Source organism: Lissotriton vulgaris, chromosome 8 (genome assembly GCF_964263255.1).
Source record: "Lissotriton vulgaris chromosome 8, aLisVul1.2, whole genome shotgun sequence".
Classification (NCBI taxonomy): domain Eukaryota; kingdom Metazoa; phylum Chordata; class Amphibia; order Caudata; family Salamandridae; genus Lissotriton; species Lissotriton vulgaris.
The window spans coordinates 1,415,613,714-1,415,635,249 of record NC_141696.1 but is presented as its reverse complement, the minus strand read 5'-3'; the positions used below and the strand labels follow the sequence as shown (position 1 = coordinate 1,415,635,249).

The following is a 21,536-nucleotide window of genomic DNA, read 5'->3' as shown; positions in this document are numbered from 1 at the left end:
ATCCCAAAAGTAACATGGCAATGTACTTTCTCCTGCTTTATCAAACACAGTCATTGATTAATTGTACTGTGCTTACAAGTACACACATTATCACAATAAAAGCATCAGTGTTAGACCACAGTTGCCACCAGGATGTTTAAGACAAAGCCACAAATCATTTGGCTTTGACCACGACAAACAAGAGATGATCTGTGTGACAGTCAGAGTTAAGAATCAGAGGATCTTCCTATGAAACAACAAGTACTGAAATGAGGCAATGTAATGGCCCTTTTGGTCTATTTTTGCTGTCACACTTCACTCTGTTTGTTTCTTTGTGTCTACATACCCTAATTGTGCCCCTTGGCACCTTGGCTTCTCTTCCATGGTAAGGCAGCAGTAATGAAATCTAATGTGGAAGGAGTAAGTGTGATTGTATCAAGGCACTCAATGGGTATTTAAATCAACTAGCACCAAGACATGCTACATATGGGTAACATATTTCATAATGAATCTCCTATCAATAATCAACATAAATGTACAGAATTCAGACCACGTTCCATTTCTTTGGGCTTTCTCCTCGAGGCTCCCACAGAGACGCTGGATGCATTCCGGATCGGATACGACTCCAGATTAACACGGACGTATTCTTTTGAAATCGGGGACCTTGTGGAATCTTTATGTTACTCGAGTGGTCGCCTATGCCCAGTGTACGGATCTAATTTCCTTATTCTACCGAGACACCGGATTCAATCTAATTAAGATTAAATACCTTTCATCGATTGCTACCCTGAACATTGACCAAGAAGCACTGACTTTCTCAGGTTGTTAGCCCCATCTCCCCTCCTTTGTCCTGATGAAGACCCTCATGCAAGGTTTCCATTGATTCCTGCTTCTCCCGGGGTCGAAACGTCGACATACTCCCCAACTTACAACACAGCCTCTTCCTACCCACCATTCCTATATATTATGGACAATGGGGCATGTGTAATATGAATTATTGGTTTGAACTAAGACCGTCTTTGTTATATATCGTTCATTGAATTTGTACTAACGTCTGATATATACATGTTTTTATTGTCACGATCCCCTTTCTACACTACCTTCACGACTGCACGTCCCCCCTTTACCTCCAGGGGCACTTATACAACTGCAATGCTTGTAATTATTATTGTTGCTTTTTCCCTATAATGTGAATTAAACATTATAGATGCATTTTTGTTTATTTGATTTACTCAATTGGTTGCGACAATACACATCCCTCTTTTACTGGGACCCCTTCCTCTTAACGCCATTTTCTAAGTAGGCATGGTCCAAAAATCAAACACATCCTTTTAATGGGTGGACACATTTGGCTGAATTAGTCTTCACCAACGTTGTGTACTTTTTTTCTAAACCTCCCACACCTTGCCAAATTCAAAAAGAAGTTTAAACTAATTGTGTGCAAAAAACATTTTGCTGTTAATTTTACCAAGGTAATTTTTTGCAAAAATGGCAAGTTTTGCAGCTTCATGAAACAAAGCTTAATATCTTATCAACATGTTGTTGATGGAATGTAAACTTCACACTTCATTACATAAATATGAAAGACAGGTGATTTTAGGGATTTCAAATATAAGACAAAGAAAATCGCTTGTTTGCTAATGGTCTATTGAGTGTCTACATTTAACTTATTATCATGTTTGTCAAAGATGGATTCTTGTTTCTTTTAAGTATGTACACCTGGCTAGGTTTAAGGTTAAAACTGAGGCCATTGATCAACTGCCTATGGCTTGGACCGTCTTCTAAATTAACATTTTAAGATGAACACATGATACTGTATTAATTCTTCCTCCTTACTTTTAGTTCCACCGAGATTTGTAGTCCAACCCAGCGACCAGGATGGGATTTATGGGAAAGCTGTGATACTGAACTGTTCTGCTGAGGGATATCCTGTACCAACCATCGTCTGGCAGTATTCAAAAGGTAACTTTTCTAAAAATGCTCACGCTCTGTCGTCATTGCATAATGCTACTATTTTCTGGAAATTCCTATTATGTTCAGTAGATATTCAATCTGTCCAGAAGTCAGATAATGGGGTTGTGATGTACTGAGTGTCTAAAAGTCACCTAACACCCAGCCCAACAGAAGAACAGATTAAACTAAAATATACATTGTGAACAGTAGGATTTTTAAAACACTATGGGGCCTATTCACATGGAGCATTTTCTAGTAGATTTTGTAGTGTTACAAAGGTACTACAAACGTTCTACAAAATGCTATTCACAAACCTATGTGTGCAGTTACCACTTCTGCCTCGCTTATCTTTTTCTATTGTGGAGCTATCCGCACCAACTGTGGAATTTCTGCACACATAAGTACACATTTTTCATTTTTGCAGTAAATGGGAGAGGGACAAGGTAGTGACTGGAGAATGGGGAATATATACCTCTAATGGTGAGGGGTTTAGGGAGAGGTAAGGGAGGTCGATAGAGTGGTTTAGGTCGGGACACATACCCACCCACAAAAGGGTAAACCTATTGCTATTCACAAACTTCCCTTTTAAAGTTACTACAGCCAAACAGGATCCTAATACAGTAGTAAATTGCTCCAGCTAAGAGCTGAAGTAAGTCCAGAACCACACAGGGCCATCCACTGGTACTTTGACATTCTACCATAGAAATAAAAGGAGGTAGGGACTTAAAATAAAATACTATAGGAAATGTTCATAAATTAATGTAACTTATTTAAAATAGTTGAAAATATAAATAAATATAATTCAATGTACAAAATATAAATATAATACATATTTATTATTTACATATAACATATCGTAACTTTTTTTGCATTGAACATTATAGTTTAATGAAACATATTTAAAATCATTTTAATTAATTGTATATACCACTTTTAATAATTATTAATGTATAATACAAATAATTAGTTGTACTTGAGTTGTGCACTTGTTTTTTTCATTTAAACATAAGAATTTTGTTTAATTTAGTTTAATATATTTACATGAATTTTAATTTTAGTTAACAGCTCTGAATCACTTTTTGTTCTACATTTAAGATAAATACATATGATTAATTTACATAAATAGGTAACGTAAAAACATTTTTACTAATTGTTTACATTTTTAATACACTTTTTTCTTAGAAGACTCTTCAGTCTGGTTGAGATCCCTGTATGGTAAGGTATGGGGGAAATCGGAAAGATATGTAGAAAAAAAATTATCTTTGCAGTATTTCACCAGTGTTCATATAGAATTCAGAATTTGGGGGAATGAGAGACCGGGGAATATGTCACATCACATTCCTGTAGAATACCTGGTAACCAGTGGTTGACAGCTTTCCAGGCATAGTACTAGGAGTATGTAGGAATTTCAAAAACCTGCAAAACTGAACCCGCTCGTAGAAGTGCTTTTACATATTTACAGTTTTTTTGTATATTGTCCCAATGGAGCTTCACATTATCAATTCATGGTGGTGACACATGTCTTTGAGCATACTGCATGCACTTCATATGTTAATTTAAGTCAAAATCATTGTGAACTAAAATGTCCTCGAAAAAGACCCTGGTAGAAATCATTTTAGACGTATTTAGAAGTTAAGAAATTGAGGTAAATGTCAGTGGTGTCCAAGGTTGTCTTGTGATGACATTCACAGATGATGTTGGATTTTTATGGCATTCACACGAGTGAATATTACATGAAGTTGACCCAAATGTTAATAATTTCCCTAGTCGCTGGTCAAGGACATCAATTAGTGGTCGCCAGGGCTAATAATTTGTACCACTGACATGTAGATTCGTACCCTAGGAACGCTCTTACTAACCCAGGTATTGGTTTATCGGTTTTTATGAGGCAGCATCTAAAACATAGAGACATAAAAAATATTTCTCACCAAGACCAGTTTTTCTTGACTAGTTCCCGCTTTGTGCCATTCCATTAGGCTTTATGCAGCAACGATGCGTCTGTAGTGGATGTAAGGATGGGACATGAAGTCCGCTCTGTGATGACATTGGAGACTCAAATGATGTGAGGAAGCTTCAACTAACGTTTTGGAGAATTAATATCAATACCAGTGGTTATCCTAAAAATCAAAATAAGATGTACTGCGTACTATGGTACTTTGAGCCACGTTCCGTAGAAGGAATCAGTTATTCACAGCCTCACAGTTTCACGTGCGTTTAACCTGTAGGTGCACATTCATGTTAGTAATTGTTCATTCATCATTCATTTTCATCACTAGACCACCATAGCAGTTTAATGAATACAAAAGGCACTAAGAAAATATACTTCCAAGGGAAGATAAGGTCTGGCCAAGGAAATCACCAAAGTAGCAACAGTAGTGGAAATGACATCATGTCATATTATCACCCATAATGGCATCACAACAAATTACAGCTCATGACCTTTGTCCCCAGTGACTTTACAGGAAGTGACGAAGCATCTCATTTAACGCTGATAACATCAGCGGTATAGATGGAGTGAAAACCCTATAATAAGTGTACAGTTATCAAATTAACAAAAATGTTCTTAGAGCATATAGAAGGTATTGTAGTTACCAGTCAGGTACAGCCATGACATCTAATGGTAGGCCTTTGTAAGCAGGGGCAAAGCAACCATATTTCCAGGCAAGTTAATTATATATACTATCATCATATGCCCAGATATAGTCTGATATACCAAGTTGCAGGCTCAAATATCAAGTTACAGTGGCAAATCACAGGCATAGAGTAAGTTCCCAGGCATGATCTCTCGAATGCCCATGCAAAGCTACTCACATGACCACCATTCCCTACAATGTCTAGAAACAGCCCTAAATGCACACACTCAGATGGCCATGTTATTGCTAGACAGAACCAACCTATACCCAGGCACAACCACCATTTGTTCAGTCGTAGTTCATGTGCCCACGTAGACCCCTCATACGGCTTCTCCAGCCTCACACTTACAACTATTTCCTCATAACAAATGGCACTTCGCCATACACCATTCACTTCCATCTCTACCCAATCAGTATTTATTTTATTGACATCAGAATTGAGAAAGTTTGAGTGGACATGTCAAGATTTAAACCTGTGGCCTATTGGTTGTTTATAAATATCTATGATGGATCCATTCGTCACATGAGCTATCATACTGACTATGATCAATATCTAAAGATAGTCACAACTAAGCCTCTATGAAATTGTCACAGATGAACTAAAAACTTCGGGGGCTGAATCAACAGGCGGCTATACAGATCAAGGACAGTCTCATCCTGTATCATGTACGAGGCGCGTTTCTTCAAGAATTGATCTTTAGGAATCGCTTCCACATAGAGGAATCGATCCGAATTGATCCAGAATAATTTGCCATGGGTCCCTTCTTGCTTCTATATTTCTGTCCGCGATAATGAATCATCTGCTTCTTATCATTCATTCTGCAAAGAAACCAAAGAAACAGTATCACTTTAGGTATATCTCCCTTAAATTGGTCTTGTTATTCGTACAATGCTCAGTCCTCCAATATGATGGCATCAAAGTTCTTCTCAGCAGTCCTGGTTTGACTTTCTTTCCAGGTGGCTTCGAAGTTTCTAACAAAAACCAAAGACTGTGAAACACTCTGGTCAGTGGTGTCTTTGTTAAGCGAATGTGGATTAAAGAAATGAGAGCTTAGTGAGTAATGTCAGAAGGCTGTAATAAAATCCTTATGGTACTTATCAGACCAGCAAGCAAGCAGACATTAGGGACCCGATGTAGGAGCCCTAATACCGGTCGGAAACGGCCGATTTCGGCCGTTTCCGACCGGTATTAGGGTGTTCTAATGTAGGAGCATGCTTTACAGAATCGGTATTTTACCGAATCTGTATTTACAGATTTGGTAAAATTACCGAATCGGTAAATACAGACTCGGTAAAAATACCGATTCTATAAAAGCACATGTAGGTAGCACATCTTTGAGTGCCGCAGGTCTTTCAGATTCGGTATTTTGCCACCCAATCCAATTGGGAGGTAAAATACCGAATCCAGGTGTGCTTGCACATCTGTGCATGCACACCTGTGCAATGTGACACACAGACATGCCCTTAGGTGTCAGAAAATAATGTATTTTTTCTGCATTGAATAAAATTTGCTGAAGATCAGCTGCTATCCCTATTTTTCCCCTCATGGGCCTGTCCTTGCAATTATTTAGAGAATCAGAACAAAGCTGCACTGACAGAAATTTGTATATCATTTCACCTCATAACTAAAAAAAATAAACTCTCAGCAAATAATGCACTAGATAAATGAAACACGTAAAAGGAAGATAGTGAGCATAAATCTGTTGAAAGGTAAGTGGCGCATCCCTGCTTTCAATTACCACAAAAGCAGGACATGCATGCGAGTTTTCATTCTTAACACCAGCTACTCAATGCAGCCAATTACCACATTATATTTGCTAATGAAATTCCACTGTATATTTAATTTTGCTCTCTATTTCCCAGTTCCTCTTTGAACTCATTATTACAAGAACTGCAGTAAATTGATATTAATTGGAGGTACAAAGTGGTACCAGTTTGCTGAGAATCATAATAGATTTCAAAATTAGTCACTTGCAAAGTATTTTTTCGTGATTGTTATTTGACATTTGCATAGTGCACACCTGCCATTAGGATAGCATTGCTGTGTTTCTTTTTAAAAGACACGAATGCTTCCTACATTCCCATCAAGGTCTGATTCTGTTTGTGAAGCTATGCAGTCAGAAGACTGTAAGTAAGTGCACCACATTTTGAGGTTGACCTAACTTACCTTTTCTTTAGGATAGTTATAGTTTTTTTGTTTCAATTGTGCATTTATGAGAGTGTATGGCTTTCTAATTTATTTCAATTACAGAGTTAGTTATTACCATTAGTATATATTGGCATCATTAAGTATTTGGTAGTTGGCTATCACCCATCATGCAATTAAGTACTGGTCATAATGCAGCTGGCAGTGAAACTGAGCAGTGTGCTCTTATTGACCCTTCTGAAACTAAGACCCCCATGAGCACACAAATAATATAATAAAGCAACAGTTACTACCATAAATAAAACCCTATTTCATATACCCCCCAAATATTTTGAGCAGGATGCAGGTATGATAGGAACATTACACATTTCAGGAGGAGGGGTGCCATCTACACTGAGCTGAAAAATAAAAAAGCCTCTTACTACTTGACACTTGCTAATCCTATGCTTAAAGACTTTGCTATTAAAATGCAAAAGGCTTTGTTACTCTCTAGCTCAGCGTGAACTCAAAGAACACTTGCCCTCATTTGAACTTTCTAGAGATCCAACCAAACTAACCCTCTCAATGTGTTTCTTTACTGCAGTCTGCTCTGTAGGAAATGCATTCAGTTTTGCAGCTTTGTTTCTGCCAAAATGGTGTTTAGGTGTGCCACATGTTTGCCATAAAGAGAGAAAGTTAGCTCTCTAGTTGCTCATTAGAAGTCTGTGGTGAAACTGTAGTTCGTCACTTGGGAGTGATGAACAACCGGCAGAATGTTTCAGTCTGCATATCGGAATGTTTTACTGACATGGATGAGGAAAAATCTTTGAGAACTCATAGAAAATGTGCCTAATTTAGCTTTCTGAGCACTAACCATAATATATACATGACAAATGAACCCCCTCATTTTGTTCATTTCTAGAGCAAAGGCTTTCAGTTTTATACCTTTGATATCATCAAGATGGCTTTCCGGCATGCCACACTTTTGTCATAAATACAGAATTTTAGCACTCTAGTTGGTATTTAAAATACTGTGGTGAAGCTACAGTACATTGGGTAATCACCTGATAAGCTACTGCTGTTGTTGGAAGTGCGCTTCACTCAGCCGTCCAGAATTTTTTTCTGGCACTTATGAAGAAGATATTTCAAAGCGTATAGGAACTGTGTCCTAATTTTAGTTTTTTAGAGCACCAACCATAATTTATATGAGAAAGGGAATCCCCTCATATTGTCCATGTACTTTAGTATCCTCTGCAGGAAATGCACTCAATGTAACAGCTTTGAATTTATCAAGATGGTGTTCAGGTGCATCAGACCTTCCTCGTAAATACAGAAAGTTAGCACTTTTGTTAAATGAGACAATGGGAAATCCACTGACAAGCTGCTGCTGTGTTAGAAGTAGATGCCTTACTCAGAATATCAGACTTTGTTCTCACATGGCTGAGGAAGATAGCGTGAACTTATCGAAAATGTGCTCTCATTTTAGCTTCTCGTTAATCAACGAGATGCACATTGCAGTTGGGCCGCTAAGTAATATCTCTCAAAATCTGGGGTGCCTAGGCCACCCTTTTCAGTGGGATGTTTTAGCTTTTTCATTGGAACCTCTACTGCCAAGCAACATGTCCCACTCATGAACGTGTTTCTTTGTGACAACCAGGGGAAGATTAGCTAAGTAGTACATCAATTGTACTACTTAGCTAATTGCCAATGCAATATGGACACTGACAATGAGAGGGAGTACTAGACAAGTTAATTGTGATCTGAAAGACTGTTTGCCGCTTCAAGATTTCCATACAGTAAGTCTGTCTCTTTGTGGTATATTTTAATAACCAATTTACAAAAAGTGTTTTGCTCAGGGTATTTCACCACCCACCAAATTAACTTTCTTTTGTGGTTGTGCTGGCTTGTGTAGAAATATACAAGTTTTATTCCTATTGAAGATACTCAAGATAGATCAGGTCAGTTCTTACGTCCCTTGCTTGTAGGAGCATAAGGTTAGCATAAAATAAAATGGTATGCGTGATCCCCCTCATTTGGAGACTGCTCTTCACTCCACCATAGTGCATTTTAGCAGTGATAGGCTCAATGGCAAAAGCAAAAAACAGGGGGACATTGGACAACCTTATTGCGTCCATCTGCCTCCTTGGTACGCAGTTGATATAAAGCGTTTAGTCCTGACCCTGACCGTGGGTCTAGCATAGAGTGATTTGACCTATTTTACAATATGCTGCCTGAGTCCGATTTCTTTAAAAAACTTGATTGTGTGGTGTCAATTAACCGTATCAAAGGTCATTTCCAAATCTAGAGCAGGGCCTGCTGAACGTGTCCAGCATTGGAGGAGGGATGGGCCCAATGTTTAACGATGTACAGCATATGGCTAATCCTATGGTTAAAAACTTTGCTGCAAAATGGCAAAAAACTATGTCCCTTTCCTAGATCAGCTTGGATGGTATTGTGCTTATTCTATGCTTAAAAACTCAGTTAGAAAAACAGACATTTGAGGTGGTCTGATTTAGAGTATTGCTGGTGTTGTCGCTCCAACAAGAGCAGCCCTCCACATAAACTTGGAAACTACTCAGAGTTCCTAGCATTGCTTTCCAAATCTTATAATAAAAGTATATTTATTGATTATTTATATTTATTTTTATCATTTAAATAAATATATATATTTGAAAAGTCTAAATAAATCTATTTTACCATTATCTCCTATTTTATTTGATTTAAGTCTACATTTTTGTAAGGACTTGCTGCAGTACTTGTGAAAAGCTTTGTGAAGTGTTAGTTGAAGTGAATTTACAGGTGTCATTTTTGACTGTAGAAACTACAGACAGCTACTTTGTGAATAGCAATGGACTTACTCTTGTGGGTGGTTGTATGTCCCACACTGAACAATCTCGCTCACCCTCCATTATTCTCTCCTCTGATTTATTAGTAATTATTTGCCAGTTTCCAGCCACTCCCCAGTGTTCCTTCCACATTTACTACTAAACCATAGGCATGTAAGTGAGGAGATCACCACAGTCAGTTCGAAGATCTCTGTGAGTGTATATTTTGTATTCAGTAACCTACGCGCGTAGGTCTACGCCCCATCTTTCTGAGCAGTACTACTAAACAGACTACAACATGCAGTTTTCAAAGAGGCCCTTCTGTGTTCATGACTGAGAGAAGTCTGTGCAAGGTAAATTTAAGGGATATCGCCCTGGCATGGGGAGAAATACTGTGACTGTCTTGTTCGATGTGGGGAGTAGATAGTCAATTTGCAGAGCTGTAGCCAGTCCGGGGATCAGCTGGGCTGCGTATGATGTATAGAATTCTGTAGGGAGCCCAACCAAGCCCAGAGTTTTCCCTCTCGCTTGTTCTATTAAGGCACCTCTCATTTTCTGTTATGAACTTGAAGATTCCATCTCCTTTGATTGGGCGGGGGTTAGCCGGGGTGTTGTTAGGCCTGTTAGGAAATGTTCAACATAGACTTTAGGTAATTGAGGTATGGGTGGGTGGGATCTATTGAGAGTTGTCTCCAGTACGATGTTGAAGTCCCCTCCTAGGATCTAGGGCAGAACTACATCTCCCTCTTAACTCTGCTAATTTGTTAGAAAATGTGGTTAGGAAGGATAGCTCTTCCGTGTTGGGGGACGGTGTAAGTGTCTACTCGGCATGACAAGGACTCTGTCTAGTTTGCTCTCTACTAGTGCGCATCCCCTATTTGGGTTTAAAAGTATGGTATCTGGCACATATGGACACATAGGTCAAGAATAGATCATGGCACCCCTAGAGTTCACAGAAAAAGTGGTAAAAAAGTAATGTCCCCTCCACTTTCGGAGAAATCTGGTGTTTTCTGTATTGGTCAGGTGAGTTTATTGTAGAAACACAATATGGTGATCTCTTCTTCTGAATAAGGAATATGTTTTAAATCGTTTACTCACTGTACCCATTACCTGGATGCTCTAAATCAAGATCATATATATAATGTGTTCATTCATGAGAATCTGTATAATTGAATTGCCTGGCATGTGCCCTCCTGCTTTGTAGTATCATGGCTCTTGATCTCCCACCCTGTCCCATCCATGATAACCCCACTTCCACCCATGAACTCATGCACAGATCCTGCAAGAGCACCCATTAATTAAACAAAATGAGAAACTTTGGTATTAATTGTGCACCTCTCAGTAGTTTAGTACCACCATAGGGAGTGCTGATTGCTATCGCTTAGCATCTAGCTCCACACCCCTCATAGTAACCTGAATGTAAGTAATATGTGTGAACGGGGATCACTGTCTGGTTGTGGACATTCCTAAGGCTAGTACGCTCCTCCTGCAAAAGGGTTATTCATTTTACTGGACACTTTCTATTATGGTGGAAAAGGACCTAATTACACAAGAAGTTGTACGCCATCGCTGTTTTGAACTGGATGTTACATCTGTTGAAGTAGACAGATACATGCATGTGTATGACAACTTAGCAATCAGGTGGGATACTGCCTAACTCGGTCGGTGTTGTTTAGGACTATGTTAACACTCTGCGGTGTGTGGGTTCACCAGGGGGAATGGGAACAAGTCACTGCTACTTCTGGTTGCTGTAGATACCTCTTCGGAGCCAGTTTTGTAGGTTTCCTATTGGTGGGTGTTTATCAGCATCTCACAGAGTTGCAGCTATAACCGGCTCTGCTCTCTGTTCCTCCTTTATCAGGAAGACATGCTATGGACATGCGGATAGCTGTGAAGTGTTGCCGGTATATTCTGTGTTTCATATTGTGCCTACAGGAGCTCTGTGATGATATTTTCTGTTTGATGGGGGCACTGTGCAGAGGTGCTCTGCTCAAGTTCAGGCTTCACCTGGCTCCGTGAAAAAAAGTGCGGTGCCTTGCGATTATCTTCAATTTTCCAGAAAAATAAACCGTACTTCAGTCCTAGCTCTCTGTTTCCTTTTAACACTCATGAATGAAGCTCTGTATAGTTGCATAGCCAAAGTGTTATCCAGGTAGATCATTACCTTTGAAGTGCCAATCTCATAAAATCCATTTGCTATTGCAGCTAGCAGCATGCTGTCTCTGTTGCAAAATGTCAAATCTTTTTTTTAACAGAGTTTTATATAGCGCGAACTTGACCCACATGTATTTGGTATCAGAGTGCTTTACATAGCATAGGCTTGGCAGTTCGGGCTGGACTGTTCCCATGAGGCACAGGGTCAGACTGATTTGCATATGGCCATGTCTGAACTGGGGTGGCTGAGTGAGCTAAAGAATGGTGATGGATTAAACCCAGATCAGTGAGTGAGTGGGGTGAGTGTTTGATTTGCTCAAACTCTCCAGCCATCATCCCCTTTTGTATCGCTTACATAGCATAGGGGCACCTTCCTGCACAAAAACAATCTCAAAAGATGTTTTCCTCCTTCTATGTGTTCTGCGGAATTCAGCACACGTGGAATGAGCAAAAATAATAAGGAGAAATTTTAACAGCCATACGTTTTTGCCGATACCCCAGATTCAGGCTATATTGTAAATCCGGGGCAGTGTCAAAATCCATGGGAGTTGCTTGGGAACACCAACAGTAACACACATGCCACGCCTAACTGCCGCAATGTAAGCCAATGCAGCAACTTGCACTGAATGGCCTCACAGCTTATCTACAAGGCCATGAAAATCCAAGCATGGTGGATGAAGTAAATGGAAGACGCAGTCTTAGTAGAAGGAGTTTAATCACTGGAGGAAACAGCTTATACAAGGGTGTCTAATTACAATCCTCAGGCCAATGGTCAAACGGAGCGCTTCAATAGAGTCATCAAGGAATCTATTCAACTTGCTGTTATAAGCAAATTAGATTGGAGGAAAACTCTCTGTGCATCCCATCCTCGTCGCCAGTTTGTGAAGTAAATGGAAGACACAGTCTTAGTAGAAGGAGTTTAATCACTGGAGGAAACAGCTTATTAAACCACCAGGAAGGGAATGCTATCAGATAAGAGCAACTCCCACATAAGGAATGTAGAACATACATAGGAAACATAACAATTCCAAAGATGTAATGTGATGTCATCTAAAAGGGATACTACAGTGGATTTAAGTGGTTTGTAGATATGGGCTTGCATTGTGTGCCACCGGAGCATAAAAAAAGTGATGCCCTGGTGGTGCAAGGGACTTGTCAGTATGGCTCTGAATCCTTGCAAGCACCCCAAATTTCTGGGCAGCTAATATCAAGTAGCACGTCCCTTCGCTGGAGCTGGCATTTGGCACATCAGTCCTAAGGTCTTAAGAAAAGCAACTGCCCTTTATGGCAGGATAGACTATTCTATGGTTGCAGTAAAGATATGGAATCTGCATCTACTAGTATTACCTGGGGAGCAAGTTAAACATGTTGCACAAACCCTTGCAAGAAATAGGATCCACTATATCCTGTAATATTTTGTGCACAGAATGTTAATCTTTTTTTGCCATTATTGGGGGGGGGAGGTGTAACCCTAACCCCTACCACTCTACGCTCCTTTCATCTTATCTTCTATACACTTTAACTGTTTTTCTGTTGAGACCTAGCCATCTGGCTGATGCCCGGTGGAGCTACTAGATAGCTATAGAGGATATGGGCTGCGGACTTCCCCCTCGGCCCTCACCTACCCAGCCGGACCTGGACAGACTTACCCTTCGTCTCCGTCATATCTCCCTCCTACCCCTTTTACCATACCCCCAGCTATTGACCTCTGCCTTCACCTGTCCTGGCCCTAGTTCCCACCCTGTTTATCTCCTCGCTCTACTCCTCTCCACTTTCCTGCTGCTGACCTTTGCCTTCACCTGTCCTGGCCCTTAGTCCCCACCCTGTCTATCTATAAATTTTCCCTCGTCATTTGAGATCTAGCTATTTTGTCTGATGTCCGATGGAGCTACCTGGTTTAGTTATAGGGGAGACAGGTCGGGGATTCCCTCCTTCGACTTCACCTACCCAGTCGGTCTTCAGCCAGACTTCCTTTCGTCTCTCCTGTCATCTCTTCCCGCATCCTCCACATATTTTTGTTTCTCCTCCCCTCTATCAATGTATTGAGACTGAACTATTTTGTCGAATGCCTGATGGAGCTACCTGGTTTAGCTATAGGGGAGATGAGCCGTGGACTCCCTCCTTGGTTGTCACCTACCCAGTCGGCCGTTAGACAGACTTCATTTCGTCTCTCCCTGTTGTCTCTGCCCCTATCCCTTCCAAGTCCCCTCCCCTCTACGCTCCATTTATATTGCCCTACATGTTTCTTTAATTGTTTTACCCATTGAGACTGAGCTATTTGGCCAATGCCCGGTGGAGCTACCTGATAGCTATTGAGGAGATGGGTTTTGGGACTTCCCCTCGACCGTCACCTACCCAGCCGGACTTTCCTTTCGTCTCTTTTCCGTATCTCCCCGCTATCCCTTTACCCTTACCCCCTTACCCTCTACACTTCAATCAACTTGTCTTCTATGCTCTTGCATTTGTTTTTCTAACATCTGTTGTAAATTGGAACTGATGTAATCTTGTAATGTAATTTTTGTGGAACCTCATGTAAAGCGCTCTGATACCTCCGGGTCTAGCCAGCGCTATATAAAACTCTTAAATGAATGAATGAATCTGTTGGTTATGTATTGCTTCTACAGTGCCAAGAATGGATGACTTTACTTCAATAAGTTATCATTGATGTCTGGGGGTAGCTTGGTAATGATGAACCATCTGTTCTCGATTCTAGGTTCTGGAGTCCCTCAATTCCAGCCAATTGCCTTAAACGGCCGGATTCAACTTCTCACCAATGGTTCCCTGTTGATTAAGCATGTTCTGGAGGAAGACAGTGGATATTACCTATGCAAGGTCAGCAATGATGTAGGAGCTGATGTCAGCAAGTCCATGTTTCTCACAGTAAAAAGTAAGTCCATAACCAAGTTATTTTCTCATCTATGAGCAGAGTTCCAGAGCTTATATCTGTACATGGTTGTATGTCTAATTATCATCATCATAAATAAGATCCATCTTAAATATTGTGCCAGAAATATTTTTGCAAAAACCAGCTGTGTGTAGCTTTTCTATTGTTATCTCCAACTGGACAATATTGTCAGGTTCTATCCTGTCAACGGTATTCTAGTACCACACCCTTTGCATTGATTTTACTTGAAAATTGATCTTAAATAGTTCACAGAAGAAGTGATTATTCGGTGTGTCGTCATATATAAGACTTCGGATTGCTTTTTCTGAAGTCCAGACTTAAGGATTGGTAAATTAATTTATTTTAAAATCTCTCAGAATTTGTCCTGGGATATATATCCCCTGGACAAGCTGTGCATGTCATTTATATTTGTACTTTATAGCAGAATGCCTAAAAAAAATAAGCAATTTGGTTCCATTTGTCATTTAGCTGGGTATTGACTGACAAGGTGATACAAAGCTACACATTTAAATGTATCTGCTCATATAGATGAAAAGAGGGGTAACTGTTTGTAGTCAAATTAAGGTGTTCAGATAATGTAGGAAGTTGAGATAGATTTAGTTTTAGGAAGAGCTTTAACAAGAACTGATAATTGGCACAGTTTGAGAGGTAAAACATTTCAGCTTATTTTTCCAGCAGAATTACCGTAACAGATTTAAATGTGTATTTTGTGTGTTGCTATTCTGTCACGCTGTGAGTGTATATCTTGTATGAGCATGGATCTTCCTACACCTTTCCTTCAATTTTTTTAACCCCACCTATTAAGTAGTAATTATTCACCATCCTTCATGAACTCCTCCCTATCCCTCCCACTTACTTCTGTATCCTATACTTATGTGTGCAGAGATCTGGGAGAAGATATCTGTACGTAAAAAGATAGTGATTAGGCCCCTAAGAGTTTCGGAATTAGATTTAAAATCACAGGAACTTGTTGGAAAAGGTGTGAGGATACCCGCCCAATGTTCCTTTATGAGGCAATGAGTTTCCAACAAATAGGTAGATGGGAGACATATTTACCACCAATTATCCTGCATTGTTGTCTCATAGGCCGGCTTTTGGCTTGTGAAAGAACTAATGGTCAGATGTACAAAAACAGGAATAGCGATTACCTAATTGTGATTTTTTTGCGAATCGCAATTAAGAAATTGCTAATCCTAGTGTATGAAACGCTTTGAGTTTCAATAGGGATTTGTAGTGGGTTACAAATAGACCTACCTCATGAACATTAATGAGGTGGGTTGCAATTTGTGATCCACTTGGATTCGCTGCTATCACAGGGATGGTAGCCTCATGGGGTCAGCAGACCACCATTTCTTAAAGGAAAACGGGCTGCGTTTAAAATGATAAAATGGAACTTTGAAGTTTCATTTTATTAATAGCCAGCAGTGGTCTCTGGAACTACTGCCTGCTCTTAAAAAATATGTATCTGACCATTCTTAAAGGTGAAGGGGTCCCTTCTCTTTCCAAATGGGTTACCACCAACTTTGAGTTGGCAGAAAATTGCGAATAATTTGCGAGCGTATTTCATTTGCAAAACATTCACACATAACAATGCCATTCGGTATTAGGAGTGGAACACCCTGAACACACCCCCTCCAAAAAACCTAAACGCAAAACCCAAATTGCCATTCGGTAAGGAATTACCTAATGGCAATTTGGGGTTTGCACATCAGGAAAATAATTTTTGCAGTTGCAAATGGCCCTATTTTGCAAATCGGGCTGTTGGGTAACTCAAAAATGCTTCATACATCTAACCCTAAGTGGCTGTCACAATTAGCAGACGTGAAATGTGTTAGATTTTTGCTTATAAAGGCATTATGCTTCTCATATCAGAATGGAATGTTTTACCTGCAAGCTCTTATATAATAAACTCAGTTTTTTTGTGAAGTTACAGTAAGAGATGTTAGGGTCAGGCAAAGTACTTGCTTTGTAAAAAATGCAAGTGCAGGGACAGAAGGTTTTTCGTAGGAACATTATGCTATTGCTCCCGAACACTTTGCTTGCCCATATCCTATCGCTTTATATCACTTTTGCATGTTCTTTCTTCACTCCTGCTTTCTCCCTTTGTCACTCTTTTTCTATATTTTTATTCCTCCTTCTATCTCTATTTTGTAACTGTTTCTGTCTTACTCTGGATCAAAGTCTGATGATAAAGAGTAAGTCCGGGTCCCCAAGTGTGACCACCCACTGCAAACACCAGCATAAATTAAGCAATGGGTACACAATTTAAATGATGCCATGATGACTTCTGAAAAAGAATGTGTTGCTTTTGCACTGCAGTTACATATTGCATGGAGTTAGTATTCCATTATATATTCCTGCTGGGGTTAGATGCGATGTTTGCCTGCATCCTGCTCTCATGATACATCTTTCTTTGCTTGATTTCTGACTCTGAACCACTGTTACCAGCCTTTGGGAGGCACAGGATTCACTTGTCTCTCAAATGTCCTTAGTTCTATTGGCTTTTCATTGACACAGGAATGACTTGTGGCTGGCTTTGCTCAAGTACTGAGGAACAAAGAAAGTCCCACTAGTTAACCACAAAGGTGGTTATGGTTATTCTGGTGGTGCCCAAAGTCCTATTTTTTGGCGATACCAATCACACAATAAATCAAAACCTCAGAAATTCACTAGACATAGGCCAACAATATAGTAAAGCTGTAAAAGAACGTATTACACACATATATCACACATAACATTCACTTATAATCAGATTTCAAGAAAACAGGAGAAATGTTTAAAAAGTTTGTTTATGCATTTATTCAAAATAGTAAAATTGTTGCAATGATATCAAATAGATTCGAAATTAAAAACAATTTGTTATACAATCAATTAAAAAACATATGGAATCAAGAACATACACAAGAAAAAAGATTTTTTACAATGTAGGGTTAAAATGTTCGCAAGAACAGGGGTCGACGCTGCGTTTTGGTTCGGAAGTAACAATAAAAAACCTTCTTCAGGACCAGTTCTGAAATTAATTGTTTCTTCCAGATAAATCGTAGAAGAACAGGGGCCCGATTATGTGATCCGGGTTTAGGTGAACTGCATATTTTCACGAATCTGAATATAATGGAAACAGTTCTGATGTCTTCTGCTCTTTATGGGCGTGCTCACGCTCTGGTAGTAGGAGCCACCGATATTGGTTTATTAGTTGGCCAGTATTCGTTAACTGGCAAATCGTTGTGTTGAAAGCCTTTTCAATTAGCTTATTCTGTGTTCGATATCTGTAAAGTGTAGGGGATTATCTTCACACTATTAGTTTGAATTCGGCCTCCCTGCTCCTACTCTGGCAGCGTTTCGGGGGTTCTGTGTTTCTTTAGTATCTAGATAGACACTACCAGAGCGTGAGCACGCCCATAAAGAGCAGAAGACATCAGAATAAACTTCGACGTATGTCTAGACCCGGAAACAAAGGACTCTGAAATTATAACTAATTTCAGAGAGATTATTGCCAACATAAAAAAGGGTCTATGGGTTGATGCTAAGGCTAACAAGTGTAAAGCGAGAAACAAAGGTTGGTTCACACCAGCATGTAGCAAAGCTCATAAATTGCTAAAATTGGCCCTGCAGCAGCAAGTGAGAAATCAATCCCTGATAAGGATTTTACGTAAGGAGTACAAAACAGCACTTAAAACCCAAAAGGAGTTTTTAAAAAATAAAGCATGGTCAGCCATTTTGGGAGCCCCAGAACTAAAGGACATGACTGCTTTTTGGAAAGCAGTCAATGCTCCTTTTTTTAAAGATAGTTCAAAGGCCCGTATGGAGATAGCCGTAAGCGAGGAAGATTGGGTTAAGCATTTTGAAACTCTTTACAAACCAGTAGTATCCACCATCGATTTAATAAAAGAACCTATGGTTAAGGAGAAATATGTAGAAGGCCATCAACTTAACTTCCAACTTGATGAGGTAATTAAGGGTATCAAGTCTAATCTTGGGGGCAAGGCACTAGGGCCCGACGGTGTCCCAGTAGACATCTTTAAAAAGAACATCGATCTTTGGGCTCCGATACTTACCAGGATCTTTAATGCCACCAGTTCCAAAGGACTACTTGATACATGGTATAAATCGATCATTATTCCGATATTTAAAAAAGAAGATAGATCCAGTTGTGCCTGTTATCGGCCCATATCACTACTCGACTCTACCATAAAAATTATTGGGAGAGTCATTTTAGACAGACTCCAGAAATGGGCAGAGGAACAACATATCATAAGTGATCTCCAATATGGGTTCCGAGAAGGAGTTGGCACAACTGAGCAAGTACTTAATCTATCAATCCTGATTGAGAAATATACCACGGCTAAGGGAGGTAGACTCTATCTAACATTTTTAGACCTGACTTCAGCATTTGATTTTGTAAACCACAGTAAATTATGGACAATCCTAACTAGTCTGGGAGTAGAAGCTAACATCATCAGCTTTTTAAGAGAACTATACAATGGGGCTGGTGCAATGGTCAGATTTGGCTTAAATGGCGAGTGCACAAGGGAATTTAGAGTGGGAAGGGGCGTGAGGCAGGGGTGCGTCCTTGCCCCATTTTTATTTTCTATTTACATTAACAACTTAGAGGACTCACTCCTAAAGGAATGTAATGACATGCCAAGTGCCACGACCCGCCGGTTACCTGCACTTATTTATGCAGATGATACGGTGCTTATGGCCAGAACCCCTTTAGCTATGCAGGCCATGATTTCGTCGTTTAGTGGTTTTATGGACAAACTCGAATTACAAATTAACTGTACCAAGACATTTGTGATGAATTGTGGCGGAAATGTTCAACAAAAGAAGAAAACAATGTTTATTGGATCAACCCCACTACAGCATACCCGACTTTTTCATATTTGGGGATTCTTTTTGATCATACTGGGAACTGGAACAGGGCAATACAGGCCAGGAATTTTCTATTCTCCAAAGCAATAATGGCCCTCAAGTCCTTTAGCAAAAAGATGGGCAAAAAGCCAGTCAAAGAGCTTTTAAAAATTTACAAGAGTAGTGTGTCTCAGTGGCACTATATGGGGCTGGTATTTGGGGAAATCTAAATGTTAACAGTTTGCAAATAAGTGAAAACAATTTCTTACGATTCCTATTGGCACTCCCATTGAGCACGTCGAATTATAACTGCCACACAGAACTGGGTATCCCCTTTCTGGAAGACCTAATTAAAATTCAACCGATGCTTCTTTGGCATCGGGTATGGACTACTGAGAGATGCCATTTAAACCGACTTATCTTGGGAGATGTGTTAAAGTTGGATGGGTCCAAAAGGATAAAATGGTTACGCTATATAAAAACTGTTTTTAATAACATCAAGCACCCGGAGTTTTTTGATGAGCCAGAAACCATGTTTAACATTACCAGGAAGACACTTAAACAACTGTACCTAGACTTTATGGTGAATCAAAGACAATCAGTTGAAATGGCAAAAAAGACTGTGATTTCCCATCAAACGATTACTAAAGGAGGGACTATTCAGCCTTATCTAAACTTACAAATGAAAGAACATGAAAGGTTCTTATTGACCAGATTTAGATTTGGAATATTGTTTAGATTATTGAGCTTTCCAGCCATAAATGACTTGTCCACGGTTCTGTGTATATGCCCTTGCGACAATGTCTCTGATCAATCAGACATTCATATCTTATTCTTTTGTAGAGTTTACGTGATATCTAGAAAGAGATGGATTATGCCAATTTTAAAATATATGAATTTAAGACAGTGTCGTCCTGCATTTCTGGCCATACAGACCCTTGAAGATATTTTTACCGTTTCTTCCTTGGTGGCGTTTCTTAAAAGTGTATTTTATCTGCGTAAGACGATGATAATATGACTTTTGTTTGTGTATAAATATTTTGTATAGATTGTTAACTGATGTTTGATGACTGTAAAATTTTAATGTGATTTTATGTACTTTTATGGTTATGAAATATAACCGAATAAAGTTTTCTGAACTGAACTGGTATGTGGACCATTCCAATGCAGAATCCAAGCCCCACTTGAAGTAGTTCAGGTCAGAATCAATTAACTCTGGGACACTTTGAGCCAAGGTTTAGTAAACTGTCTATCCTGATTTCAAAACAAGGAGGGTCTTAAGAGTTTTTTGCACGAGGCCCAACTCAAATCTGGTTATGCCATGCCAAGCATTTTTTCTAGACCCACCTTCCATTAACTCTGGCAAAGTGATTTGGAGATATCCAACAGAATTGCTTTAGGTGAAATGCTGAATTCACCAGCAGTACTTGCCCAGCAATAATCAGTGTTTGGTTCATCCTTATATGTTGACGTTTCAAAGTTTGCAGTGATTTAAACTGGTTTGAAGTTAAGAAGTACATACTAAGGGAACAGTGGCTTAACTATACAGAACAATGGAATATTTCGCCAAGATGCCGATCTCAAATATGCAACATTCTCGTATAACATATAATGACTCAAATACACAACAGTAAAACCTAAAACAACTAAAAAATACTAAGCTATGAAAAATGAACAAACACAATCAAACACATCAGATGCAAAGTGCCAGATTATAACACCCAGGCCAACCACAAACACCCCCATTCATACCTTGCAATCAGATATACTATTACTCTTATACACTAATGGAAATGCATATGCACATGACCATTACACAAAATGCACTGGACTCTTCCAAATAAGGTTATCATTGTACCAATAAAACTGTTTGAATGAACAACAGAACTACAAATAATGAATAACTAAAATGGACACAACATTTGGCACATAAATATTCAGATAACCATTACCACACCAGAAAATGCATGTCCAAAAAGTGATGCACACTGAGCACACTATGATCACACAAAGAGAAAGCTCCCACAAAACTACAAGGTCCAACACAGTACAAGCATGCCCACTGCCTAAAAACTGAACCGGTGTTCTCATGAATAAAAGATAGGCACCCC

General features: G+C 39.4%; 1 protein-coding gene across 1 annotated transcript in view; it reads left to right on the top strand.

The window, feature by feature from the left end:
- Positions 1-21,536, top strand: part of DSCAM (DS cell adhesion molecule) — a 985,823-nt gene that overhangs the window by 551,917 nt on the left and 412,370 nt on the right. Inside the window, exons 10-11 of the mRNA XM_086935432.1 lie at positions 1,822-1,941; positions 14,383-14,556. Coding sequence (XP_086791558.1) covers positions 1,822-1,941; positions 14,383-14,556 — 294 coding nt within the window. The remainder of the gene's footprint in view (positions 1-1,821; positions 1,942-14,382; positions 14,557-21,536) is intronic.